At 39.2% G+C, this 26,075-nt stretch overlaps 6 protein-coding genes and 1 non-coding gene across 23 annotated transcripts; 1 reads left to right on the top strand and 6 right to left on the bottom strand.

Annotated features, from left to right (window-relative positions):
- Window positions 1–1,864: 1,864 nt before the first annotated feature.
- LOC147944344 (uncharacterized) lies at window positions 1,865–3,326 on the bottom strand. The gene has a single exon (XM_087450743.1). The coding sequence runs from the start codon at window positions 3,324–3,326 to the stop codon at window positions 1,998–2,000; it is 1,329 nt and encodes a 442-aa protein (XP_087306869.1). The 3' UTR covers window positions 1,865–1,997.
- Window positions 1,865–12,661, bottom strand: LOC147944342 (uncharacterized). 4 transcript variants are annotated; one of them, XM_087450741.1, is made up of 9 exons: window positions 12,461–12,661; window positions 12,276–12,346; window positions 12,113–12,190; window positions 11,858–11,989; window positions 11,389–11,570; window positions 11,253–11,304; window positions 10,982–11,055; window positions 10,858–10,909; window positions 1,865–6,947 (listed from the first exon to the last, which is right to left on the bottom strand). In XM_087450741.1, exons 7-9 carry the CDS (start codon window positions 11,034–11,036, stop codon window positions 5,684–5,686), a joined length of 1,371 nt encoding a protein of 456 aa, XP_087306867.1. In that variant the 5' UTR covers window positions 11,037–11,055; window positions 11,253–11,304; window positions 11,389–11,570; window positions 11,858–11,989; window positions 12,113–12,190; window positions 12,276–12,346; window positions 12,461–12,661; the 3' UTR covers window positions 1,865–5,683. The 4 variants fall into 4 exon arrangements, 3 of the variants coding, with proteins under 3 accessions (XP_087306867.1, XP_087306868.1, XP_087306866.1); XM_087450742.1 differs by having other exon boundaries at window positions 12,270–12,346; window positions 12,461–12,626; XR_015557503.1 differs by lacking the exons at window positions 1,865–6,947; window positions 11,858–11,989; window positions 12,113–12,190; window positions 12,276–12,346; window positions 12,461–12,661 and adding an exon at window positions 8,027–8,164 and having other exon boundaries at window positions 11,389–11,528.
- Window positions 6,060–6,166, top strand: LOC147944343 (small nucleolar RNA R71). The gene has a single exon (XR_015558782.1). It is a non-coding gene; the product is annotated as a small nucleolar RNA R71 (small nucleolar RNA).
- On the bottom strand, window positions 11,687–12,342 carry LOC104789472 (citrate synthase 4, mitochondrial-like). Its single transcript, XM_087512548.1, has 4 exons — window positions 12,268–12,342; window positions 12,113–12,183; window positions 11,858–11,989; window positions 11,687–11,741 (listed from the first exon to the last, which is right to left on the bottom strand). Exons 1-4 carry the CDS (start codon window positions 12,340–12,342, stop codon window positions 11,687–11,689), a joined length of 333 nt encoding a protein of 110 aa, XP_087368674.1.
- A 142-nt stretch (window positions 12,662–12,803) lies between the features above and the next one.
- On the bottom strand, window positions 12,804–15,369 carry LOC104789473 (uncharacterized). Its single transcript, XM_087512547.1, has 12 exons — window positions 15,319–15,369; window positions 15,112–15,231; window positions 14,957–15,026; window positions 14,680–14,720; window positions 14,550–14,626; window positions 14,154–14,331; window positions 13,925–14,029; window positions 13,643–13,755; window positions 13,458–13,540; window positions 13,288–13,340; window positions 13,136–13,186; window positions 12,804–13,025 (listed from the first exon to the last, which is right to left on the bottom strand). The coding sequence occupies exons 1-12, from the start codon at window positions 15,367–15,369 to the stop codon at window positions 12,900–12,902; spliced, it is 1,068 nt and encodes a 355-aa protein (XP_087368673.1). The 3' UTR covers window positions 12,804–12,899.
- LOC109124883 (uncharacterized) lies at window positions 15,326–22,406 on the bottom strand. 8 transcript variants are annotated; one of them, XM_087450758.1, is made up of 26 exons: window positions 22,310–22,406; window positions 20,468–20,601; window positions 20,285–20,402; window positions 20,119–20,188; window positions 19,927–19,975; window positions 19,801–19,825; window positions 19,581–19,705; window positions 19,295–19,486; window positions 19,137–19,202; window positions 18,941–19,040; window positions 18,791–18,849; window positions 18,496–18,652; window positions 18,330–18,390; window positions 18,195–18,224; window positions 17,982–18,059; window positions 17,811–17,899; window positions 17,674–17,731; window positions 17,418–17,502; window positions 17,169–17,291; window positions 16,825–16,962; window positions 16,594–16,736; window positions 16,383–16,482; window positions 16,098–16,172; window positions 15,904–15,974; window positions 15,648–15,787; window positions 15,326–15,362 (listed from the first exon to the last, which is right to left on the bottom strand). In XM_087450758.1, the coding sequence occupies exons 13-17, from the start codon at window positions 18,370–18,372 to the stop codon at window positions 17,702–17,704; spliced, it is 270 nt and encodes an 89-aa protein (XP_087306884.1). In that variant the 5' UTR covers window positions 18,373–18,390; window positions 18,496–18,652; window positions 18,791–18,849; window positions 18,941–19,040; window positions 19,137–19,202; window positions 19,295–19,486; window positions 19,581–19,705; window positions 19,801–19,825; window positions 19,927–19,975; window positions 20,119–20,188; window positions 20,285–20,402; window positions 20,468–20,601; window positions 22,310–22,406; the 3' UTR covers window positions 15,326–15,362; window positions 15,648–15,787; window positions 15,904–15,974; window positions 16,098–16,172; window positions 16,383–16,482; window positions 16,594–16,736; window positions 16,825–16,962; window positions 17,169–17,291; window positions 17,418–17,502; window positions 17,674–17,701. The 8 variants fall into 8 exon arrangements, with proteins under 8 accessions (XP_087306884.1, XP_087306881.1, XP_087306882.1 ...); XM_087450755.1 differs by lacking the exon at window positions 15,326–15,362 and having other exon boundaries at window positions 15,509–15,787; window positions 16,567–16,736; window positions 17,811–18,059; XM_087450756.1 differs by lacking the exon at window positions 15,326–15,362 and having other exon boundaries at window positions 15,509–15,787; window positions 16,622–16,736; window positions 17,811–18,059.
- LOC147944341 (uncharacterized) lies at window positions 20,634–25,695 on the bottom strand. 7 transcript variants are annotated; one of them, XM_087450744.1, is made up of 26 exons: window positions 25,595–25,695; window positions 25,436–25,508; window positions 25,273–25,329; window positions 25,104–25,167; window positions 24,979–25,024; window positions 24,775–24,865; window positions 24,563–24,621; window positions 24,277–24,434; window positions 24,127–24,176; window positions 23,953–23,983; window positions 23,753–23,855; window positions 23,563–23,612; window positions 23,161–23,254; window positions 22,980–23,056; window positions 22,831–22,903; window positions 22,701–22,730; window positions 22,489–22,566; window positions 22,318–22,406; window positions 22,082–22,158; window positions 21,920–21,995; window positions 21,638–21,688; window positions 21,436–21,550; window positions 21,232–21,295; window positions 21,025–21,075; window positions 20,821–20,912; window positions 20,634–20,711 (listed from the first exon to the last, which is right to left on the bottom strand). In XM_087450744.1, exons 19-24 carry the CDS (start codon window positions 22,149–22,151, stop codon window positions 21,035–21,037), a joined length of 417 nt encoding a protein of 138 aa, XP_087306870.1. In that variant the 5' UTR covers window positions 22,152–22,158; window positions 22,318–22,406; window positions 22,489–22,566; window positions 22,701–22,730; window positions 22,831–22,903; window positions 22,980–23,056; window positions 23,161–23,254; window positions 23,563–23,612; window positions 23,753–23,855; window positions 23,953–23,983; window positions 24,127–24,176; window positions 24,277–24,434; window positions 24,563–24,621; window positions 24,775–24,865; window positions 24,979–25,024; window positions 25,104–25,167; window positions 25,273–25,329; window positions 25,436–25,508; window positions 25,595–25,695; the 3' UTR covers window positions 20,634–20,711; window positions 20,821–20,912; window positions 21,025–21,034. The 7 variants fall into 7 exon arrangements, with proteins under 7 accessions (XP_087306870.1, XP_087306874.1, XP_087306872.1 ...); XM_087450748.1 differs by lacking the exon at window positions 24,979–25,024 and having other exon boundaries at window positions 23,161–23,313; window positions 23,554–23,612; window positions 24,290–24,431; ... (1 more) ...; window positions 25,436–25,485; window positions 25,595–25,626; XM_087450746.1 differs by lacking the exons at window positions 24,979–25,024; window positions 25,273–25,329; window positions 25,436–25,508; window positions 25,595–25,695 and having other exon boundaries at window positions 24,277–24,431; window positions 24,775–24,844; window positions 25,119–25,167.
- Between the last annotated feature and the right edge of the window lie 380 nt (window positions 25,696–26,075).

Here is a 26,075-nt window from a genome sequence, read left to right as displayed (position 1 = left end):
ACAACCAAGGATGAAGATCATAAAAGATTAAGAACCCTAAAAATCTCAGATCTAATAAATCATAAAAACCCTATGAAAAACCCTAAACCTAACAAGCAAATTACTCAGACATGTTTAATGAAGAACAAATCATAATTCTGAATAACATGCAATAGATATTGAAAAGTAAGAAAGAGTTTAGAAATTCTTCTCTCAATGAAGATCAGATCTCTCCCAAAAAGCTCTCAATATATTTTCTCTCAAAAACTGCTAGAAGATGACTTAAGGGTTTCTAAAACCCAAAAACCATATATATACATCCTAAAATACGTCCAGGGGCTTATGTTGCAATTATAGAAGACTTTGGGCAAATTTGTAAAACTTCCAAATTTGTTGTTCTCTCGTCGGGTAAACACGGGTGTCGATCGATGCCAGTATGGTGTCGATCGATGCTTGGTCTCTGATCCGACTCCAACTTGATTTCCTTCGGTAAAGTGCTCCAAAATGATCCAGATTGTTCCATATTGCTCCATTCGTGCCAAATTCCTAAATAACCTGTTAAGACTCAAAAATAACCTAGAAACAAATCAAAAGACTCAAAAAGCACACTTATATCATGGTTAAAAACCGTAAAAACCATGATATATCAACTCCCCCAGACTTAGCCTTTGCTTGCCCTCAAGCAAAACAGAAACTTAAACCTGTGAAAGAGGTTTGAAAACATAGAATTCACTCAACTGCTGGTAACTGATCTTCACACTCTTTATCGCCTTGACTCTCAAGAACTTACTTCATATACTTTGTCAATTGAAAAGCATCAACATTCCTTACTCAAATCCCACAATCCTCTGGAATCTCTAGTCTAATCATTGCCATCTCATTACATAAATTAAAGCAAGTACAGGTGAGTTCTTACCTTGTGGTATTCAAACAGTGGCATATGGACTCTCTTCAGGCCAAGACATTCTTCTTACATCTCCTTTCCTCTCCCTTTTCTCACTTCCTTTTTTTTTCTTCTTATTCTTATTCTTTTTTAGCAAAGGTGTAAGCGAATACCGGGGTCATTGGTAATTTACCTACCCCTCGCTTCCAAGCTTTGTGTGATCATTTGACTCAAGAGTAGAATAGTGAGGTCACTGGTAATTTACCTACCTCTCTAAACTGATCAAAATCATCTCATCTTTTATTTCTCTCTTTTTCTGATTTTTCTCTTTTTTTTTTTTAAGCACTGAAGGGAAGAGAGAGGGGAGACATACTTTGAAAAATTGCACTGTCTTGTATGGCCTGAAGAAGAAGTCTAGTCCACTGATTTCCAACCCCAAAGTAAGAGATTAAGTCCGGTTAAAATCCTGATAAAAGTTGAGACAACATTGGTTGAACTAGATATCCTTTGAATAAAGGCTTTCAGGATTGTTGATACAGCTCATAGTCTTTCCACACTTCAGTTCTGAGGTCAAGCTTAGTCAAGAATCATTAGAGTGTTAGCCAAAGAACAAGAACCATCAGTTAGAGATTATAATTCAACAGAAATTTTTGAAAAATTTGACTCAATAAAAACAAAATTACGGTTTTGACACAAGACACAAAAACCAAGTAAGTAGTTAGTACTAACCTCCCCCAGACTTAAACAACACTGTCCCCAGTGTTATCAAAGAAGGGAAAAGTCAAGAAACAAAAATTCTGTTGAAAAGTTGAATGAAAAAGTGAACAGATTCTCGGGTTACCCATTGGTGTCGTTCGATACCATACAAGGCAGCATCGATCGACACCTTCGGCGAATGGTGAAATCTGGCCGAATCTCCTTGTTAGTTGCAGTTAGTTGTGTGTGTTGTTGGGTCAATCCTTTGATGTTAATTCTGTTAAGAAGCACTCAAACACAAACACAGGTTAAAAGCAACATGATAGATAGATAGTTCATAAATCCAAACAACTTTCAAACACAAACTGACTCAAAGCAAGAATAAAAATGACTCAATCCTAGGAAAGGGAAAAAGATAAAGAAAAACCATGATCAGAAGCTAAAATGTAACAGAAACATCATCAGCACCACCATCATCATCAGTATCGTCAGCATCCTCAGCAGATGGTGAAGATGTCGAAGGGGACCTGCGCCTAGTACGCCTGGTAGGACGAATGCAGCCACACTGGGAGAGTCGAGCCATGCCATTCCAGATGGCACGCAAAGCAGAAACCACATAAGTCTGATGAGCTCCCTGGTCCATAGTAGCAGGATCCTCTGATGGCTCGGGAAACTCAAATGCCGCAGTCCCAGAAGAAGAACCAAACTCAAAACCCCCAGCAGGGTTAGCACCATCTAAATCAACAGCAGGAATAGCATCGCCTCGTCGGCGACGAGCAGCAGGTGCAACAACATAATCTCTCATGTCAGGCTGAAATGCCAGCTGGTGGTAATCCTCGCCAATATCAGTAAGTGCAGGACGCGGTAGTGAAATCATACGCTCTCCAGTGGTGGAACGAAAACGCCAGAATAAGGACTTCTTCAGCCACTGAGTATGTGCCATGTAATCAATATCCATAACTGGACGCTCAGTAATGATCCTGCAACTCCCGAGATCAATCTGAAAATGCCTGAAGATTGGAGTCAGAAGACTCCCAACACTCTCCTTCTTCTTTCCTTTCCCAGTGAAAGGCTTGGTCTTCAGATCAACCAAGTGATGTGCAAAAACTGCTCCCATGTTAACTGGCCTATCCAATGCGGGTGTAGGACAAATACCAGCAACCAAGTCTCGCAAACCACAATACAATAAGATCAACTCTGCCACTCGCATCTTGTTAGGCTCCATCTTACACAGAATTGTGTGCCCAATAGCACGAATAACATACCTCAGGACCGGATGTCGAATATCGGTCTGTGTAGATGACTTAGAATGATATCTCCCATGTCCAAACAAACTCCAGAAATCCTGGACATCAGGAAACTTCTCAGGAAATGCGACTGCTGTAAAATCTCTCTCAAAGCCATAAATGCCACAAAGATCTCTAAGTGGTAGCTTGTAGCGAATGCCCCTAATGAAGAAAGAAAGGAAACCCTCCTGTGCATTCTTAACTGCTTCATTCTGATAATAAACTCCCACAGTGGCCATAAACTGACGAACAAGATCAGGATACATATCATACTGCCTAGATGCAATGGTTCCCAATCCTATCCTATCCAACACGGCAAGAACATCATCCTTAATACCCAACTGATTCATAGCAACCAAATCAAGTGTCTTAGTTGGGTGAATCTCAACTCCTAACCAGCCATTGTAGAACAATGTATCATAATCATCCCAATCATCTGACACTGGCCTATTGATGTAATCTGATTCTTCAAATTCCTTCATGATATCATCATTCCAAATCCTATTACATCTAATCTTTCTACCTTCTAACCTTGGCCATGGAGGACGAGCTGGAACTTGTGGAACAAGAGGAGTGGTCGCCGGTGGCGGAGCATCACTCGCCGGAGCTGACGGAGGCGGACGGCGAGTTTGGCGAGAAGTGGTAGCTCTGCCCGTTTCCGGTTCGTTGCTTTTTATTGGATGTCATCGCTGTGAATCGCGAAACTGAGACTGGATCCAGATAGAGGACTGAAAAACGAGTGGGATAGAGCTTTGAATCACTCAAAACGGAGCAGTATCGGAGAAGTTATGAGGATCTGAAGCTGTTCGTCGATATTGAGAGATGAAAAATAAAAGAGACAGCTCGGGGATTTATTCGCGTGTCCCTTGGTTTTAACAGTATCGATCGATGCCCATTTAAGTGGTATCGATCAATACCTCTTTTATCGGACCTGGCCCAGTTGCAATTAAAGGCCCAAATCTCGCAATTCAGAAACCCATCAACCTTTCTTATTTTCTGCGATCCAATATTGGTGCCGACCGATACCCAGATGGTATCGATCGATGCTGATCAATGGTATCATAACCCTATTTTTTTTTCTGAAACAATAAAGACTCAAAACCAAAAATTAATATGTTAGTGATCCTAAAAAAAACAAAAATTCAAAATAAGTAATTCCTACCAGTGGGTTGCCTCCCACTCAGCGCTTGTTTTAAGTCATTAGCTTGACTGTGTCGATGCTCAGGCGTCCGGCGGATCAGAACATGGTTGTGAATGCTTCTGAGAGGAATGTCTCATCATCCAAGGTGGTGTATAAGCAGTAGATGAATGAGGTCTACCAAGGACATGAGAAGCAGGACCATAACGGTACTTGGGTATAGTGCATCTTGGCTTCATCTGAGGACTCTGGAGTGTGGAGGGGTGAGTCTTCCGTTTAGTAACAGGTTTATGACTTAGAGGATCAATTTTGGATAAGCTCTGTCGTGGAAGTGGAGGAGTGTCGACCGATACCACAGCAGTATCGATCGACACAGCGTCTGATGATCGTTTAGCAAACACTTTCTCAACACAAAAAGTCTGTCCATCAATAGTAGGAACCCTCCTCCATCTCAAAGTTCATAGTCAAACCTTCCACATTCAGTGTTATGTGTCCCTTCTGCACATCTATGATGGCACCAGCTGTAGCCAAGAAAGATCTTCCTAAGATGAGAGGATCATTAGGCTCTTTATCATACTTCAGCACCACAAAGTCAGTGGGAATCATGGAGTTTCCAACCTTAACTGGAATATCCTCTAATACACCTTCAGGAATTCGTCGGGAGCGATCAGCTAAGATAAGAGAAATCTGAGTTGGCTTGAATTCTGTCATTCCAAGTCTTACAGCAACAGAATGTGGCATCAAGTTGATGCTAGAGCCAAGATCACAGAGTGAGTGTGAAAAATTTCCTGCTGAGATTGAGCAATCAAGCACAAAGCTTCCAGGATCTGGTAGCTTCTTAGCAGTCCTACACTGAATTGCTGCACTCACTTTCTCAGAAACTACCACTTCTTGCTTTCTTACCTTCCTCCTTTGAACAGGCTGGTTCAGCAGAATTGCACTAACATCTTTAGTTAGCAAGGCTCCTTCCTCAGGGCTCAAACCATTGGATACCATTCTCTTAACATAGCGTTTAAGTGGTAGTGAAAGCTTCACTGCATCAATCAAAGGCATCTCAATCATCACCTTATCCATCATTGCTTTGCATTTAGCTTCCTCCATCTCCTGCTTAGACTTTCGTGGCTTAGGAAAAGGAATCTTAGGTTTGTAAACCCTCTCATTTGCTGGAATCTGAGATTTTGTAACTTGTGGTTCCGTCTGAGATGAGTGTCGACCGATACCAGTTTGGTGTCGATCGACACCATCATTTGGAGTCGACAGGTTTGTTGATTTCTCACCGTGTTCTGCAGAATCAATTTCATCAACTTCTTCACCTCTCACTGATATAGCATTGCAAGCATGCTTGGGGTTTGACCCAGTTCTCGCAGGAAGATACCCCTCTTGTCGTTTGACAGACCCAGCAGTCTGTGCAACTTGACTCTCCAACTTCTTAACATGAACATTCAATGCATCAATCCTCCTAGTAAGCTCATTGTAGACATTATCAATCTTCCCATTGAATGTCACTGTCAAATTCTCTTGTCCCTGAAGAATCTGCTCAAGCATGGCTTCCATTCTACTCTCAGAAGAAGTCTGTGGAGGCGGAGACTGATAGGATGAGTTCCCATAAGTCCTTGTGAAGTTGCTCCCTTGTTGCTGCTTCTGGTAGTCCGGTTTGGGAATGTAGCCTGAAGAGTTCCCACTGTAAGGTCTGTGGCCTTGCTAATTGCCAAATCTCTGACCTTGATTGCCATATACAAAGTTGACATCTGCTTCTTCATTCCCAGTCTCAGGTTGTGGCTCAAATGATTCAACTTCAGCAGCAAAGTGAACTGATTTCTTACCAACCATGAGATTATGAACTGAATCAAGCTTAGCATTAACAGAAGCTAGCTGGTTTGCATCAAATCCTCCATGTAATCTCTTCCTTTCAGCATGTGCTCTTTTAGTACTATTGCTAGCAGCTAAGTTCTCAATCAACAATTCAGCATCTTCTGGCATTCTTGTCTTGAAATTCCCATGACTTGCAGCATCTAAAGCCAACTGATACTCCCAGTCACACCCTCTGAAGAAGATACTTAGCAATTGAACCCTTGAGAAACCATGGTGTGGACAGTCCCTTTGGTAAGCCTTGAATCTCACCCAAGCTGCTTTGAAAGCTTCATCTGGTCTCTGCTTGAAGGAAGACAGCTTGATTCTCAACTTATCTGACATTGCATCATCATAGAAGTGGTTGAGGAAGGCCACCTTGACATCACGCCAGCTTGTCAATGATCCAGCAGGCAGCTGTTTCAACCACTGAGATGCCTCTCCTGCAAGTGAGTAAAGGAAGAGTTTGCAGAAGATGTAGTCCTCTGTCACCCCATTAGCCTTGATGCTAGTCACCAGATCCTCAAAATGCTCAATGTGATCCAAAGGCTTCTCATTGGGCAAAGTAGAGAAAAGTCTCTGCCCAACTAGTTGAAAGTATGCAGGTTTCAACTCAAAATCATTCCTCTGAAAAGGAGGAGGAACAATAGCAGACCGGTTCTCATACACCAGATCAGCCCGATTGTAGTCAGCAATGGTCCTGATCAGATCCCGGTTGTTCTCCTGTCGTCGAACTGGGTTCTGTACGTGGTTGGCAGCTCCACGCACGTCTGCAGGTTGGTGTCGATCGATGCCACCTGGTTGGTGTCGATCGACACCCAGATCCGGATTATCAACGACACCAGCTTGCTGGTTCACAACAGCCTGCTCGTTGACAACAGGTTCAGGGATCACGTTCCCTTCTGCATCAAGCTTTTGGCCCTGCTCATTGCGCAAGTGGCCCTCTTGATCCCTCAAAACACCAGCCTCATCACGCATCAGAATGATAGTATTAACCATCTTCAGAGATTTAGCTGCCTTTCTGTTCTCACGTTCCAGTTTTCCCAACTCTTTGTTTGTCAAATTCACAGTAGGACCAGATTTGTTGCTCCTTGTGTGAGGTCTAGGAGGCATGCACCTGAAACACCAAAGAGAAGAAAAACAAAAACGTGTAAGCAGAAAATAAAAAGAAAAGTTTAGACAAAATTAAAAACTTAAATCTAATGGTAGATCAGAGAGTCCCCGGCAACGGCGCCAAAATTTGATATGCTCAAATTAATCCCTAGAGCTACTCTCTCAAACAAGAGATCACTGCAGTACTTAGGGGTCGAAATCCACAGAGACTCAAGATCAAACATAATAGATTGTAGAGTTTTGTTATTACGCTAAACAAGTTAATTTGAATTAAAATAAAAGCAATGCAAATAATTAAATTAAAGTGTTGTAAATTCAGAAATCAAAAGAGCTAAGCCTAGGGAATTTCTCAGGAAATTATGAAATATTAAATCAGATAAATTAATTAATGTTCAAGCAATAAAGATCAGATCTAGAACTCTAAACTCTTGGTAAATTAAATCAGTTCTCACTGCAAATAATATCTAAATTTAAAACCAGAAAATCCAAATCTCTTTGTAAAATTCCAAGTTAAAAATCAGCTTTAAGAACAGGTTTAGATAAGTTCACAGAATTTTTAATTCAAATCTCTTTGTAAGAAACAATTCTGCTCATCAATGGTTTAATCAGGAAAACAATTATATTCTCATATCAATTATTTCCCCAAGATAACAATTCTAGGTGATCAATCAAGAATTATTGTGAAGAACAACCAAGGATGAAGATCATAAAAGATTAAGAACCCTAAAAATCTCAGATCTAATAAATCAGAAAAACCCTATGAAAAACCCTAAACCTAACAAGCAAATTACTCAGACATGTTTAATGAAGAACAAATCATAATTCTAAATAACATGCAATAGATATTGAAAAGTAAGAAAGAGTTTAGAAATTCTTCTCTCAATGAAGATCAGATCTCTCCCAAAAAGCTCTCAATATCTTTTCTCTCAAAAACTGCTAGAAGATGACTTAAGGGTTTCTAAAACCCAAAAACCATATATATACATCCTAAAATACGTCCAGGGGCTTATGTTGCAATTATAGAAGACTTTGGGCAAATTTGTAAAACTTCCAAATTTGTTGTTCTCTCGTCGGGTAAACACGAGTATCGATCGATGCCAGTATGGTGTTGATCGATGCTTGGTCTCTGATCCGACTCCAACTTGATTTCCTTCGGTAAAGTGCTCCAAAATGATCCAGATTGTTCCATATTGCTCCATTTGTGCCAAATTCCTAAATAACCTGTTAAGACTCAAAAATAACCTAGAAACAAATCAAAAGACTCAAAAAGCACACTTATATCATGGTTAAAAACCGTAAAAACCATGATATATCACTAACTCTGACTAAGTCTGTGTTAGCATCAATCCCAGTTCATACTATGAGCACGATAAAGCTGCCACAAGCAACGTTGGATCGACTAGATAGAGTGTCTCGAGACTTTTTGTGGGGTAGTACTGCAGAAAAACGTAAACAGCACTTAGTAGCCTGGGAAAGGGTGTGTTTACCAAAGGATGAGGGAGGTTTGCGTATTAGAGCAGCGTCAATTATGAATAAAGCTATGATCGCCAAGGTGGGATGGAGAGTGTTACATGATCAACACAGTCTGTGGGCTCGGGTCGTTCGCCATCAATACAAGGTTGGAGAGGTGCATAACCGTGACTGGACAATGGCTAAAAGTAATTGGTCATCTACTTGGAGGAGTGTGGGTGTGGGGTTGCGTGAGGTGGTGCTAAAGGGACAGGGTTGGGTTGTTGGGGATGGACGCCAAATACGTTTTTGGACTGATAGTTGGGTCTCGGACAAACCGCTAGTGGAAGAGGTAACAGGGGTGTTGCCTACGGGGTTTGAAATGGTCACAGCTCGAGATCTTTGGCGTGATGATGGCGGGTGGGATTATTCCCGTATTAACCCATATATCACAGAGAATAAAAGATTGGAGATTGCTATTGTGGCGTTGGATAGTTTCACGGGTTCTTGTGATCGTCTATCTTGGAGGGGTAACCCGGATGGCAAATTCACAGTGAAGTCAGCTTACAGGTTGTTGACAAAGGGTGACATAGCTAAGCAGAACATGTGTGCTTTTTTTCATCGCATCTGGAAGGTGATGGTACCGGAGAGAGTTAGGTGCTTTTTGTGGTTAGTTGCGCAGCAGGTGATTATGACAAATGTCGAAAGGAAGCGGAGGCATCTCTCAGATTCGGATGTCTGTCAGGTGTGTCGAGGAGGAGTGGAGTCTATTATTCATGTGCTCCGGGACTGCCCTGCTATGTCGAGGCTGTGGACCCGCATTATACCGCAGGCTAAAAGGCAGTCTTTCTTCACACTATCCTTGCTTGAGTGGATGTATGATAATCTGACAGGACAGGCAGGTGGGAGTGCGGGAGCATGGCCCACGCTGTTTGCTATTGCTGTATGGTGGAGATGGAAGTGGAGGTGTTGTAATGTTTTTGGTGAGAACAGGCCATGTAGAGATCGGGTTCGGTTTGTAAAGGACTTGGCAGCAGGTGATAGTGGCTATTACGCAGGTTCATTCACGGGATGCTCGTGGTGCACGTGTGGATCGGGAGGTAGGATGGAATGCTCCAGTCTCTGGTTGGTTTAAAATGAATACGGATGGGGCTTCTCGAGGTAATCCGGGTCTAGCTACAGCAGGGGGGGGTATTGAGGAATGACTCTGGTCAATAGTGTGGTGGGTTTGCAGTGACCATTGGCCGGTGCACGGCACAGCTCGCAGAACTCTGGGGGGTATTATGGCTTGTGTACAGCGTGGGAGCATCGAGTGCAACGGTTGGAGTTGGAAGTGGACTCCGAGACGGTGGTAGGGTTTTTAACACAAGGGATTGCTGAGTCGCATCCTTTGTCTTTCCTAGTACATATGTGCCAAGGCTTTCTTGCAAGGGACTGGATAGTCCGAGTTGTTCACGTGTATAGGGAAGCTAATCGCCTAGCGGACGGATTAGCCAACTATGCTTTTTCTTTATCATTTGGCTTTCATGTTTTTGTTGTAGTTCCTGTTCTATTGGAACCTTTGTTGCGTGATGATGCGTGTGATGTTCAAAGCCATAGGCGAGTCCGTATATAGTTGTTGTTTGAAGTTTTCTTAATAAAATACTGGGGGATTCTTCCCCTGGTCGTTCACCAAAAAAAATAAAAAACTAGTTGTACCGGCCATGGCCACCAGGGATATTCCTGTTCCGCCGGCTTAGCCTCCCTCTTTTGGGTCTTAGACGGGGATATTTCTGTTTCCGCCGCCTTAAGATGTAGTTTACAATGTATCCTTTCAAATATTATCAATAACATGAGATGAAAAAAAAAAAAAAAAAAAAAGAGAATAATAAGCAGTGTATTTGACATTTGTAAATAAAGAACCGACTAAGCGGATTCAGATTTCTGTTCGAAGAAAGAGTATTTATAGACTCCAGTATTTTAAATTTTTTCAACAAAAAATATTATAATTCAAACGGTAAAAAAAATGTTACCGTTTCACAACGTTCATATTTTCCTACTCTCAGGTTAAATCAAAACGTTTTTAAACAATATGGAAAATCATAAACGCACTCAAGTTAAGAATTAATTCGTTTTTTTTTTTGTATAATTCAAATATTAAAAATGTTACCGTTTCACAAGTTTATTTCTACCCTGAAGTTTAATACAATTTGGGAAATCATAAGCACCAGCTCTCGAAATAATTTTTTTTTTTCTATCAAGATAACTCTTTTACTAATTCTAATAGAAAGTTTTGTTACTACTAATAGCACCAGCGCTGCCAGTTCTCTGGCTAATTCGTTATAAGTATAAAAGGTTTTGATGATCTTGTAATAACCAGTTTGATACTTTTTGATAGTTGGACAGTAAAATTATTTGTCTTTCAATGCCTCCTAATGACTTTTTTCTTTCCCTTATTTACTCATTGTGTAAATATATAGATATACCTGAGAGCAGATGCCAAGACTCCTTCAAACACCAAAGAGAACGGTGTAGTACCTACAAAACGCACAACATTAGGTATTTGTCTTAAGGCGCGAAGTTACTTTAAAAGAAATATCTGCTTCTTACCTTGCTTCGGTTCGACCATAGTGGTCCGACAAGACCCCACTGCGAGCATCAACATTTGGTCACGGGTTCTTCACCTATAACAAGCCATCATAGCATTTGTAAGTATATTCAAATTCGAAATGATCGGCAAAGGAGTTCGCAAGCCTTGTATATAGGTGTTGTAGAGTTGTTAGTGGAATATTTAAGGAGTTCGCAAGCTTTGTCATACTTTCAACGTAATCCATTACATGAAACGTTCCCCCTGTTATACTAGAAATGATAGAGATACTACCTTTCCAAGCTCGGTGAGAACAGGGTGGCACAACATCGTAAAGCTTTGACACCTACAGAGTAGGAAAGATTTGTAAGCCACTGGACATTGATAGAATTTTGAGAGCACAACAGAATAGAAGGAAAAAAGAAAGTACCAGCTGCAAAAGAGGGTCATCAGGTAAATGCTTCAAGGCAAACTCTCTTTGCCCTGGGATCATGTAGAGGAATTGTGTGTGTTTTTACCTTGCTATTGTTTAATGTCTTCCAAACATATCAACTGCTCTTTCGATATGTTTTCTCCACATTCCTTCACAGCTGATTTGATCCAAAGAACTTCCTGTTGCAACAAGACAAATAAGAGTCTAAGAATTTGTTCTCACCAACTAACTAATCATTGTATTATAAAACTATCACAGGCTACCTACATAATGGACAAAAACAACAACAAAAAACTCATGAAGCTCTGACGTAGATTGAAGACTTAAACAAATTTTCACCTTCATGATTACTATAGCCAAAATAAAACAGTAGAAAAAAAAAGATATCATGGCGGCAGATTTTATGAAGTCTTAAAAAAACAACAATAAACACAAGAAGCTTGTTTTAGGAGAAATTAATACTGACCTGTGGATAGTGATGTAAAGCCTCGTGAGCTCTTTCATCTTTTCATCACCAAATCCCAACATGTGGGAAAACAAATTTGCACCATAATCCAAAGATGTATCTGAGGGGATGGAATCACCATTCTTGTACATCCTGAAATGATTGAGTGGAAAGTTAAATACAAAAATAGAAGTAAAGAGTACACTATTAATACCGAAAACTCAGAAGCTACAAGAAACATAAAAAAAATTACAAAAATATCTATTCTTCACTAACCTCCGATAAACATACGCAGCTACAACAGGAACACGAGCAATTAGGTTGAGACAATCCTCATATGTTAGCTCCTAGAACCTGGGCAAAAAGATTTTGTTATGATACCAGCTACTATGAAACGCTATCAATAACTACACCAGAAACTTGAAAATCACACTTTTACTTGTGAAATCAATTCTCATATGCCTTTTGGAACTCTTTTGGAACTTGGATATGAGGTAACGAATCATTATTCTGGAGGAAAACAGAGGCATATTAGATGACATGAAAGCAAGTGTTCTATGCATACAAACAACTTTTCTAGAGGTGAAAAGAAGCATAATACATAATACTTGATTAAAAACTTACGGTGAAGCTATTGAATATGTTTATGGATGTTGGATAGCCCTTTCCATTGCTTGAAGATTAAATTCCTGCAACAGTAAGAAATGAGATCCTTGCATGAGTTTGTTAAAGCAGACCTGAATATGTTAGGCTTTCGACTGATGAATGTGCCCGAGACTCATTAAGCAACGTTTTCATGCATGCTAGGCCATTCAAAGTCCCATCCTGAACGGCATCAAAACATAATGCATAAGATCCACTAAATTTTATTTCTCTTTCTGTTATATTTTTATTTTTAAGAAAAGATAGATTGCAGTAAAGAGTTCTTTTTAGGCTTTCGACTGATGAATGTGCCTGAGACTCATTAAGCAACGTTTTCATGCATGCTAGGCCATTCAAAGTCCCATTCTGAACGCATCAAAACATAGTGCATAAGATCCACTAAAGTTTATTTCTCTTTCTGTTATATTTTTTTTTTTAAAAAGAGATGATTGCAGTAAAGAGTTCTTTTTAGGCTTTCGACTAATGAATGTGCCCGAGACTCATTAAGAAACGTTTTCATGCATGCTAGGCCATTCAAAGTCCCATCCTGAACGGCATCAAAACATAATGCATAAGATCCACTAAAGTTTATTTCTCTTTCTGTTATATATTTTTTTTTTTATAAAAGAGATGATTGCAATAAGGAGTTCTTTTTACCTCTGCACCAGCAGCGAGCACATGGATTGAACGCAAAATCCAACAGTTGTCCTGCAAGATCAAAACAAAATGCATAAGATTTACTAAAGTTTCATTCTCTCTCTGTCTTTTAGAAAAAAAGAGAGAAGATTGCACCAAAGGGATCTTTCTACCTCTGCACCAGTAGCGAGTTGCACATGGATTGAACGCAAGAGCCAGCTGTTGTCTTGCAACATCAAAACAAAATGCATAATTACGATCCACTAAAGTTACTTTCTCTCTCTGTCCGTCTGTCGTTTAAAAAAAAAAGAGAGAGATGATTCCCTCAAAGTGTTCTTTTTACCTCTGCACCAGCAGCAGCAAGCACACGGATTGAACGCAAGAGGCAACTGTTGTCCTGCTAAATCCCTTGTAACTTTCTCACAACTCCAAACCATAAAATCCAGAGACACAATAATTAATCTCAATTTTACATACAGAAAATTCAAACAGATTAATGAGTAGTGGAAATTGAATAAGAGAACTCACCAGCTCAACTGTTTGGCAATGCGCAAATAATACTCGTGAATCAGATTAAGATGACATACTTTGGTTATGAAACTTGTCCATTCTTCAAAACCATCTCGAATCAGCTGCTGCTGCTGCACAATATAAGAGAAGTAAAAGAAACATGGTTGGCTGCAGTATAATAAGTGAATTTCACAACTAATTAACCCTCAGTAATCAAGTATCACAGGCTGTTCATAAATATTAAGTGCGAAAAAGGGCAACTCAATGCTTTAAGAAATCATTTAAGATAGGAACCTCTACCTGGCCAGAAACATGATCGAGCAAATTTGCCACAAGCTTGGCTGCAATGGAATCACGTTTAATCTTGATTTTCCCAAGCTCCAGACCCAAATAGCAAGAAATATCCTGTACCATCGGAAGAAAATATCCAATGGTACAAACGAGAATGTCACAATTCAGTTTCATCCTAATCATTTCAAACTAGTAATTGTTGCAATTAAATCTGAAGAAGTAGAAATTAAGAAAGAACCTGAGCCAAGGCAGGATTAGCAGTGCCGAATAAGATACGGAGGCCGTGTGGTGTTCTCGTAAATCGAGTCTTCAAACTGTGTCCTCGAAAATCTTGCACGAACGGTGTCCCCTGTAAGCAGGTGGAAACCGGAGTTTCCACTGTCGAACTTGTACGGATCCGCTGCGTTGCACTTCTGCTATTCCACAACCAACATGAAACAACAATCAAAGAACAAGGTTCATCAGATACAAAGCGAAGACTGTAAAAAAGCTACTGATACGAGATAGAGTCAGTCAGAGTGTTAGAGAAGTAGAGTAGACTTACGAGAAAGGAAATCGAACCGAAGAAGAAGGGGGACGAACCAGAGAGGAAATTTTTTTCTAAGGGCAAGCATTTCGTCTAAACCCCAAGGACCTGCAGAGGAAACGGTCTGTACCAAGTTGTGTTAAATTTGCTACAAGCTTAGCTACACTAGATTCACGTCCTTGAGTCTGCAATGAAATTGTAAATAAAAGAGTCATATGAAAAGGGGGTCTATGCTAACCTGTTGTTCCGGAATAAATCTTGCAGCTGCGACCGCAGGTCCTGCATTGCCACCATTTAAACGTAATAAACAAATAACCCCACACGCAGCACTTCCAGAACCAGAAGCAATATCAAGAAGGAAAAAACAAACTATTCTATCAAGCAGACTTTTACTATGCATTACATCAAATTCAAATATCAAGTTTAGTAAACATTTGGATCAAGCTTGAGACATATATAAAAACTAAAACATGATCACATGGAGGGACACAGAAAGATACAAACTTATAACTCACCTGCTGTGTCGATCATGTTGTCCACCATTATAGCTACTTTCCCTTTAATATCACCAAATGAGTTCATCACCTACAACATCGGAGTTAGTACTATATAACAAAAAACAAATTAGATTTGGAAATTAAAAATATCTAGTAATTAATTAAAGTGGAACAAAACCAAAAGTGTCACACCTTGGAAAGTGCATGACTGATAACAATTTTCCCACAGCCAGAAGCAACAGGAATTGCGCAAATCCACCACAAATAGAAGGAGAAAGGGCATCAAGGACACGCTGACAACAGGAAAAGAAAGCAATCAACAACACACATCTTCAATTGACTATCTTGGTTGTAAAAAAAAAAATTAATTGAGTAATTACCTGCCCAGTAAGTAGAGGAGTATCAGCAGCAAGCTTTGAAGCAACTGGCATATTATCAACCAAACAAATTTAATAAGTGAACCAAATAGCTTAAAAAAAATAGGCTTGCAACTAGGAAAATTAGAGATTGATGCAAACTTGAAGCATTGCGAAAGATTATGGGACGAGCCCTCGCGCGACACCAACCACATGAAGTGAAACTACCACCAAATCATCAGTGGGTATGGCCTTATTACTTATAATGAAATATCACAGGCTGTTCATGAATAATAAAGTAGAAAAAGAAGTAGAGATAAGAAAATACAAAGTCAGAAAAGCAAAGTAATTACTGGGCAGGTAATTACTGGCCATAAACATAATCAAAGTAGTCCATAGAATGTCTCGGAGTGGAGATGACAAGCAAGGACACGGTCTGCACCAGACGTTGTTGTTATCAAATTGGCCACAAGCTTGGCTAACGTCCTTGAGCCTGCAAAAAAAGAAATGTAGAATAAATGGAAAGTCTGTTAGCCATCAACGAGAAAGGTAAATGGGGACAAAGGAATGAAACACAATTGAGAAACTCAAATCATATCCCAAGCTTACAGTCTCTTGAATCAGCAAAACGTTTGATCTTTGATTATCCCAAGCTCCAGAGCCATATAGCAAGAAATCTCCTGTTAAAAAAACAGACAACGGGAACAAACAAGGACAAGCTCAAAAATCAGTGTCTACCTAAATCAGTTTCAAACTAATACAAATTCTATCCGAAGAAGAAGGAATCTGAGAAAGAACCTGACCTAAGGCAGGATAAGCAGTGCCACAAGTACAAATTGTGGATCCCGCTGGAGAAACATTGCATAAACTCCAACAACCTGAAAAAGAAAAGAGAATATGAATCTATGTGACAACTTAACATGCAATTTGGTGAATGCAATGGTTCATGGTTCTGATATTATAAAAAAAGAGACAAAAACTTCCGTATAATGTATTATACATCTGTTATATATGCACACATATAGTATAACAGTTCCAATGAAAAGAAAAAAAAAGGCAAAACAGTTTTTTTATGTCTAGTACGTTACCTCGTCGGCGTATAATGTTGTAAAAAGCATGAGGAGACACAGAACCATCTGATGTTCTTCCTCCAAAACCCCAGGCAGGAAATCGAATCATGAAACTGGACTGGATGAGAAAAAAATAGAGAACAAATTATGTTAAATACATATTATAATCGAAGAAGAACAAGATTCATCGGATACTACTTACGAGAAGGAGAGAGAGAGGAAATCGAACCCGAAGAGGAAGAAGAAGGGGGACGAACCAAGAGAACAACGGCGGAGATGTAGCGCCAGGCGAAGTAGGCGGTGGCTGAACCAAGAGACGCCTCGAGAGAGAGAGAGAGAGAGAGTTAAATAAATGAATCAATCAACGGCCACCTGTTTCACAGAACCAAAACTATAATAAAAGCGAAAACATAGAGATTTAGAAGAAGAATTAGAAGAAAAAGGACCAAGGAGGAGGTACCTCTTATCAATACCGAAAGCTCAGATCCTCACTCCTCAGTCATCACTCCTCAAGTCCTCCGTTCCGTTTTGTTTTCAGGCAAGGGGGATGGAAGGAGACGATGCTCCAAAACGACAGCGTCTCATCAACTAATGGACCCTAAAAGAAGAAATAAAGAATTATGGTGGGCCAACTAAAACCAGAGCCCAATTCTCAGAATTCTTAAACCAAGCCCAGTATTAAGACTTGTGAGTCTGAAGACGTTATAGCACGGAGAAGAAGCGTTTTTATCAAAGCCAATCACTGATGATCCCATAAAAGTCACTGATGAGCCCAGTGTTAAGACTTATGAGTAAGACCAAAACCCGTTAAGAAGACGTTAGCACGGAGAAGAAGCGTTTCCATCAAAACCCCTGAAGACGTTAGAGCGGAGAAGAAGCGTTTCCATCAAAGCATGGTCCCATAAAAGACATCATCCGATCCAAAACCTGAAATAAAGTACATAACGACAATAAAAATCACATGAACATATATACAAAGCAAAGCAACCTATGCGCAATATTTTAAAACCAAACCCTATAAAAACATCAATTAGTATAGGTGAACATATATACCTCACCAAAAATAGCCATTAGTATAGATGTGAAGTAACCAGAAATTCGAAGTTATATACTCTCAAACCATCCTTCCCTCCACGATCTAACACAAGCAAAGAAAAACATTAGCTGATCTGTGTGATCAGTAAGAATATAACAAAAGGAAAGAGGAGACTGTCAAAGAGGCAACAGGGAGCAACGACAGAACAAAGGTTAACTTGTGGTTGTAATGGAAACGGATGGTAATATAAAGATGTAGCACAGAAGAAGAAACCTTTAAAAAGACGAAAGGTAAGATTTTATCACATCAGTCCTCCCAGTGCCTTCACGATCTGCAACAAAGACAAATACATTTTCGTTAAAAAGACATATTAAACCGATAGGCAAAAAGGTGTAAATATGCGAGGCAACCTGAAAGTTAAACTCAGAAATCAAACGCTCCCACAATGTTTGTTTTTTCTCTTTGAACCTCCCACACAGTAATCCTAGTTCCTCATGATCTGCATCAAAGAGAGACAGAGATGTTTTTTTCACTTTATATAGAAAGAAACAGAAAAGATCGGTTAAGTGGAAGAAGACCACCTGAAGATGTACCGCAGAGAGGACAAATACAAGCAATCAAAACAGTCACCAACCGATCAAAGCATCCTTCTCCACAATCTAAAATTAACAGAGCCAAGTAGAGTTAAAAATCGCATAAACATAATAAAAAAGCCTTGAATGATCAATTTAGAAACCAAATTCTAGAAGAGAAACAAGAGTAAGAGAGTGACAACGATCAGTCAAAGCCATCACCGATCAATCGCAGGATCATCCTCCACAAATCTAAACCAACAAAACAAAAACGACATTATGTAACTAGAAGATAAGACAAAACCACCGAACCAAAGTGACAATAAAGAAGCAAATAGTGATGAGTTTAGAGCAAACCCATGAGAACGCTTGAAGACAATAAATGTGATGATTGGATCATGGTTTGCTTCCAAAAGACCTGCAATACAAAGAAAGAAACGTAAGGAACAAAAAAAAAAAAAAAAAAGAAGTAACAAAAAAAAAGAATCATAGGGATTTAGAAGAAGAAGGAATTAGGAGGTACCTCGAATCAATACCAAAGCTCAGTCCTGACTCCTCTCTGTTTCGTTTTGATTTCAGACTAAGGGGAAGGATGAAGAAGAATATGGGCCGCCAACTAACACTAAAAGCACAATTCCTAGAATTTTCAAAACACTGTCGTTTCAAGCCACAACGATCATCTTCTTCATCATTCACGAGTCACGACACGAGCAGAGGTAACAACCGAGCAGAGGTTAGAGTTAGCGATGAGGAAAGTGAAGAGTTCTCTAAGTAAAGTAAAATTCAACAAAGAAGGACAAGAGATCAAACAAACCAACCTTGGATCGTGGCAGAAATCTCCTCCAAGATAGTGGTCATTGCTTGGCTGGCTCGGAACCTATGAGAGACATAGCAAACAAAATCATCAGGTGATAGATAGAAGAGAAGAGGATTTGCCAATAATATAATAGGGAGGTCTGAGAACAAACCCTAGCCGAGTAATATTGGACCCATAGATAGATACTCTATCTGGAATAAGGAACCCAAGGCATTGAGGTTCGAACCTCCATAAACCCTAATTCTCCATACCTACAGAAACATATTAAACCCAAAATCTCAGTCTCCATCTAAATTGTAAACAAAAGAAAAACAACAAACAACTTTAAAAAGGAAATTTCGACTCACAATTCATGGATCTGTGGAGTCCAAGACATTGAGGTTCGAAGCCCCAGGAACCCTAGTTCTCCATACCTAAAGAAACATATAAAACCCAAAATCTCAGTCTCCATCTAAATTGTAAACAAAAGAAAAACAACAACTTTAAAAAGGAAAATTCGACTCACAATTCATGGATCTGTGGAGTCCAAGACCATCATCATCTTGCTCTCTCGTAGCCATTAGAACAATCTATTTATCATCTTGATCTCTGTATCTCTCTCTCACTCAACACCAAAGTAACTATGTAAAATCAGATTAAGGAGGAGACCAATTAATAAACGTACAGCATACACCAGCAATTATTGTGTCTCCCTCGACTGCAAAACAAGTTGAATTCAGTGGAGCATCAAGATTAAAACCATATGAACGCTTCAATAGATAGAGAGAGATGCATTCAAACAAACACATTACCATAGCTGATTGGGCTGGGAACTAGTCCCCAAGGACAATCTTTGTCAAGAGCTGGGACAGAAACACCCTGAGGGATGTACACATCACGGGACCGGATATTCTGGTAATAGTTCTTCAATGGCCTCCTGTGAGATATTAAACAAAAGAATCGTGAGAAACAAAAGAATCGTGAGAAGCCATCTTAAACCTGAACTCCATCGAAGATAATTTCCCAAAATACCTGGTCCAAGCTCCAGAGAAAGTGGCTGAAATAACAGGGGCTAAATATATGTTAGCTACAGATGAATAACCCTAGAAAAAAAAAAGAAAAAAAAGAAAGCCGAGACAATGAGGAGAACTCACGAACCTTGTGCGAACAGGCTCAATATCTGTTAATCCAGCTACTTCCTAGTAAACTGATAAAAAAAGGAAGTTGTTCAGTTAAGATAATAAGATATATTACTTGTACAGAAGCACAGATGCAAGTACTTGACTTATAAAAATAATTAAGGGAGTAGAGTAATTACACAAAGAAGGACAAGAGAACAAACGAACAAACCTTGGATCGTGGCAGAATCTCCTTCAAGATAGGGGCCATTGCTTGGCTGCAGTGTTGACTGGCTCGTAGCCTGAGAGAGCGAACAAAATCATAATACACATTAAAAACAAATTAGCTTATTGATCAAGTTTTGAGACATGTAGAAACAGAGAGATCCAGAAGAAACCTGTGGACGGTGAGATAAAGCCTCATGAGCTCTTTCATCTGAGGAGCTCATGTGTGAAAAAATTGCAGCATAGCCTAAAGAATCATCTAATGGAATGATGCTACCATCCTTGTACATCCTGCAATGTTAATTCATGAAACTAGAGGTCACAAAAAACACAGAGCAGAGACATGAACTACAAACCTGGCACAGCCGCATGATGAGACAAGTCTTTTGACAGCGCCTTGCACTTTGCTCAGAGCAGTCTCTCACTCCTCACTCCTCACTCCTCAGTCGTCACTCCTAAAGTCCTCTCCAAAACGACAACGTCTCATCAACTATTGATCAAGAGAAGACTACTAGAGTGTACCTTTGGGAAGACTTGGTCTAAGACCTTCAAGGCAAACCTAGAATTCCAACCAGCATAACCACGAATAAGGATGTCAGCCTGTGGACATGCAATCAAAACACACACATCAAGGTACCAATTTTATGAAGATAATGAATTCACATAGAAAAATAGTTTGACATCATAAATAAGGCTAAATCAGACATACATATATCAACGTGGTGACACTACGAGAACACGAAAAGAAAAGCCATCACCATTATCAATTCCACTTCGTCTTGGCCATAAATTGCTTGGAACCTGAGGGAGAGCGAGAGAGCGAACAAGATCATCAGGTGGAGAAGAGAAGGTCTGAGAACAAACCCTTACCGAAAAATAGGACATTGTAACAAAACCCCAGTGTAACACTCACCTGTTGAGGTTTATGTCTGCTCTCTTCTCTCATCGCCACCATTACAACTCTCTACAATGTAAAATTAGGTGTAAACTAGAGTTATATTTGCAACAATCAGAACACTCAGTTTATAATTACCATATCGGCATATTTTGCCATGCTTTGATGAGTCATGACTCATGAAACTAAAAAAAAAAACACAGAGCAGAGAAATGAACTACTAACCTGGAACACCCGCACGATGAGCCAACTCTTTTAACTGCGCCTGAACTTGCTCTTTGCTTGGTACCTATATTGAAAACAAAAAGATACCTTAGGATCATATAATAAGGGAAACAAAAATTGTATGAAAAGAGACAGAACTATACATTAGGATCATATAATAAGGGAAACAAAAAATGTATGAGAATGTTAAAAAGATGATCCAACCTTTGCAGTTAACGGCAGCCACAGAGGACCCTCAGGTAAGGGCTCTACTCTAGATTGAGCAGAAGGTAAAAGTTTTCTGGCATTCAGGAATCGACATTTCCCTAAAGCGTATTCCCTGTAATAAAAAGGGACTAGAATATATAATAAGAGAAAGCCTTCATAATCAAAAAAGAGAGGATAAAAAAATCATTAGAATACATACCATATCAACAGTGATGTTCCCCACTTGTCAACTCCACTTCGTCTCAGGTCCCTACAGAGCCAAGAAGAGTTAAAAATCGCATGAACATAATAAACAAAGCCTTGAATGACTCAATTTAGAAACCAAAGCCTAGAAGAGCAACATGAGTAAGAGAGTGACAACGATCAGTCAAAGCCATCACCAAAAAAAACAACGAAAAGTTAATAACATGCAATTAGAAAAAAACCACCGAACGAAAGAGACAATACAAAATCAAATACAGATGGATTTAGAGCACGGAACCCATGAGAACGCTTGAAGACAATAACATGGATTATAGAATACGTGATGATTGGATCATGGTTTGCTTCCAAAAGACCTGCAAAACGAAGAAAGAAACGTAAGGAACAAAACAAAACAAAACAAAAATATAAGTAAAAGACGTGTGAAGAGGAAAAAGAAAACCCTTTAAAGATGTAGCACAGAGAAGAAGCGTGTCCATCAAAGCCATCACTCTCATCGATAAAAGTATCATCCACAAACTGAAACAACATAATAACAAGTAAATAGCATGAACATGTATATAGAGGTTTCAGCCTGGGATATAACAAAGGGAAAGAAGAAACCGTGAAAGAGGTAACATGGAGCAACAACAGATCAAACGCTGTAAGGTGTAAAAAGGTGTAAAGATACGTGGCAACCTGAAAGTTAAACTCAGAAATTAAACGCTCTCACAATCTTTGTTTTTTCTCTTTGAACCTCCCACACAGTAATCGTAGTTCCTCATGATCTGCATCAAAGAGAGACAGAGATGTTCTTTTCACTTTATATAGAAAGAAACAGAAAAAATCGGTTCAGTGGAAGAAGACTACCTGAAGATGTACCGCAGAGAGGACAAATACAAGCCATCAAAACAGTCACCAACCGATCAAAGCATCCTCCTCCACAATCTAAAATTAACAGAGCCAAGTAGAGTTAAAAATCGCATGAACATAATAAAAAGCCTTGAATGATCAATTTAGAAACCAAACTCTAAAAGAGCAACATGAGTAAGAGAGTGACAACGATCAGTCAAAGCCATCACCGATCAATCGCAGGATCATCGTCCACAAATCTAAACCAATAAAACAAAAACGAGATTATGTAACTAGAAATAAGACAAAACCACCGAACCAAATAAAGAAGCAAATAGAGATGAGTTTAGAGCAAGGAACCCATGAGAACGCTTGAAGACAATAACATGGATTAGAAACGTGATGATTGGATCATCGCTTGCTTCCAAAATACCTGCAATACAAAGAAAGAAACGTAAGGAACAAACAAAACAAAAAAGTAAAAGACGTGTTAAGAGGAAGAACAAAACCCTTTGAAGAAGTAGCACATAGAAGAAACTTGTCCATCAAAGCCATCACTCTCATCGATAAAAGCATCATCCGAAACCTGAAACAACATAACAACAAGTAATTAGCATGAACATACATAAAGCTACCTATGCAATTTGGAAACCAAACCCTAAAAAATTCAGTTAAGAGGAAGAAGACTACCTGAAGATGTAGCGCAGAGAAGACAAAAACGATCCATCAAAACCATCACCAGTCGATCAAAGCATCCTCCTCCACTAAAATATAGGGTCTTAGGCTTAAAAGTTAAAACATGCAGGCCAATATCACTAGGAAGATCAGCGACATTACTGTTTACTGAAAATTTAAATAACATAGCCAAATAATGTTGTAAGACTCCCGAATGACACAGTCCAAATCTCAGGACTGATTGCAACAGATTTGGGAAGGAAAACGGAATGAATACCTGAATTTGTCCAGCCTTTTGCATGAGAGGATAAGATAGAAGAACCAACACACTCTCACAATGGTACCAACTTTATGAAGATAATGAATTCACATAGAAATATAGTTTGAAATCATAAAATAAGGCTAAACCAGACATACGAGAACAGGAACATCCAGCATCATTATCAATTCCACTTCGTCTCAGGTCCCTACAACAATAAAAGTCCCAGTTAAAGCAAATTGTTTTCAAAATTTAATATGAAGAGAAACACTGATCATTAACAAATTTCAAAGCAACACAAGGAACAAATAATAACACAAAATCATACAGGATGATATGAAATAAAACCTGGGGGTCTTCTTCTTCTTCTTCTTCTTCTTCTTCTTCTTGGACGTTGGCTCATAGAATGGTGTCATTTATGCTCTCTACCTTCAATGATGATCTCCTTGACCTGATTCACAATATAATTAAACCATTAAATTGTAACTGTAACCAAAAATAAAAGCAAATTCATCGATCAAATCAGTATAACCAGTTTATGTTGTTACCTTAAGCAAGCACGTTGGTGATGATTGTGTTCTGAATCAACGAGAGAAAGAGAGTCAAATAAATCAATCAAAGCCCACCTGTTTACAGAATCAAAAAGAAACAAACCTATATGTCCTAACTCAGTCAAGACCATATAGATTGATAAGAAGAACACAAAAAAAAAAGATACATACCTCTCTCTGACTTGTTTGCTCTCTCGTCGCCATTATAATGCTTCAAAGTTCTGAGAATCGGAAGACAAGAAATTTCAAATCGCACCACCACAACTCAGTAACAAAAAAAAGAATCATGGAGATTTAGAAGAAGAAGGAATTAGGAGGTACTTCTAATCAATACCAAAGCTCAGTCCTGAATCCTTTGTTCCGTTTTGCTTTCAGACAAAGGGGAAGGAAGGAGAAGAATATGGGCTGCCAACTAACACCAAAAGCATAATTCCTAGAATTTTCAAAACACTGTCGTTTCAAGCCAGAACGATCATCTTCTTCATCATTCACGAGTCACGACACGACCAAAGGTAACAACCGAGCAGAGGTTAGAGTGATGAAAGTGAAGAGTTCTCTAAGTAAAATAAATCTTAACAAAGAAGGACAAGAGAACAAACAAACCAACCTTGAATCGTGGCAGAAATCTCCTTCGAGATAGGGGTCATTGCTTGGCTGGCTCAGAACCTATGAGAGAGATATCAAACAAAATCATCAGGTGATAGAAGCTAAGAAGACGAGGATATATAAAGATCAATTGGGCTCAAAGTGCTAGATCTCCATAGACACATCATGACAGCTCAACCAAACCACACATTACCGTCCTGACAACATACTTACCAGATAAGCCCCCTTTCAGTGCTAAACCTTCATGCTTTCGTACGTCCTTGAAAAAATATGATTCATCGTCCTGTTTGGAACAAACACAAACCTGTTTCCTCGTTTCACCACCCAAAGGCCAAAAGAAAGAAACAACAAACCCATTAGGTTATTAATAAATAAAAAGCAAAAAGTTTGAGGAAGTGGACAAGGGAAGACAAAGACCTATAGTTAGCTTCAAGCTTTTCAAACACATCCAATTTATGCATACCTGCAAAACGAAACATAAACCTGAGATTCTTGTTACACTATTGATAAAAATAAACAGAAGAAAATAAAACACAATGTACCTGCTTCTTGACTACCTCTCTTCACAGGCCGTGACTCCATTTGGCTCTCTTCATAGGCCAGAATCTGCGAATTAAAGCAAGTTGCTGACTTAAAAGATTGGCAGATTAAAGTGAAGGAGAAAGGAAGACGTATTGAGTCAAAGACACCTATACAGTTTGATGTTGTTACCTTTTTTGGTTCTGAATTTTCTTCACTCTTCAAACCCATAAGCTTACCTTTTTGGTTCTGAATCAGTTTGATGTTGTTAACTTTTGGTTATTATTGAGTATGAAGTAAAACAACCAACCAAATTGGAGGAAGCAGACAAGGGAAGACAAAGACATATAAATACCTTCTAATCAGTTTAATGTTGTTAGTTACTGAGTCAAATACATCATCGTCCTGGTTAGAACACGAACACATACCTGTTTTGTTTCACCCATTAAAGAAAAAAAACTCGACTCACTCTATAAAAGCGGCCAAGGGAAAGACAAAAGACCAATTTGATTACCATTATAATCATACCCTCTCGCTCGCTCGCTGTCTGTCTCGCTCTTTCTGGTTGGAACTGATTATAACCAAGTGAAGAGCCTTTCTGGTTGGAACTATACACTTTGATGAAAGGGCATTAGTTCTTTTTATTTGTTCTTTAGGACTGAAAGACGGTTTTTTTTTAAATCCACTAATCACAAAAACATTAGAAGTGATACACACGTATCACTTATATAACCTCCAAGTCTGCTCAACACCTCAATGAGGTTTGTGTCCTCTATTCATAACTCTAATCTGATGCACACTGTAGCGTAAATCTGAGGTTTTGTGTGTTTCAGGTGGATACAGTGAAGGAGCCCAATTAGACAATGGGGATGAAATGATACACTTTGGTTTCTCTTCATTCGAATTCAAATTTTCTGGCTAATTCGTTAAAAGTACAAGCTTTTGATCGAATAACCGGTTTGATACTATTTGTTAGTTGGACAGTTAAATTATTT

Source organism: Camelina sativa, chromosome 5 (genome assembly GCF_030686135.1).
Source record: "Camelina sativa cultivar CO46 ecotype springtype chromosome 5, ASM3068613v1".
NCBI classification, from domain to species: domain Eukaryota; kingdom Viridiplantae; phylum Streptophyta; class Magnoliopsida; order Brassicales; family Brassicaceae; genus Camelina; species Camelina sativa.
This window is presented reverse-complemented; position numbering and strand designations above follow the sequence as displayed.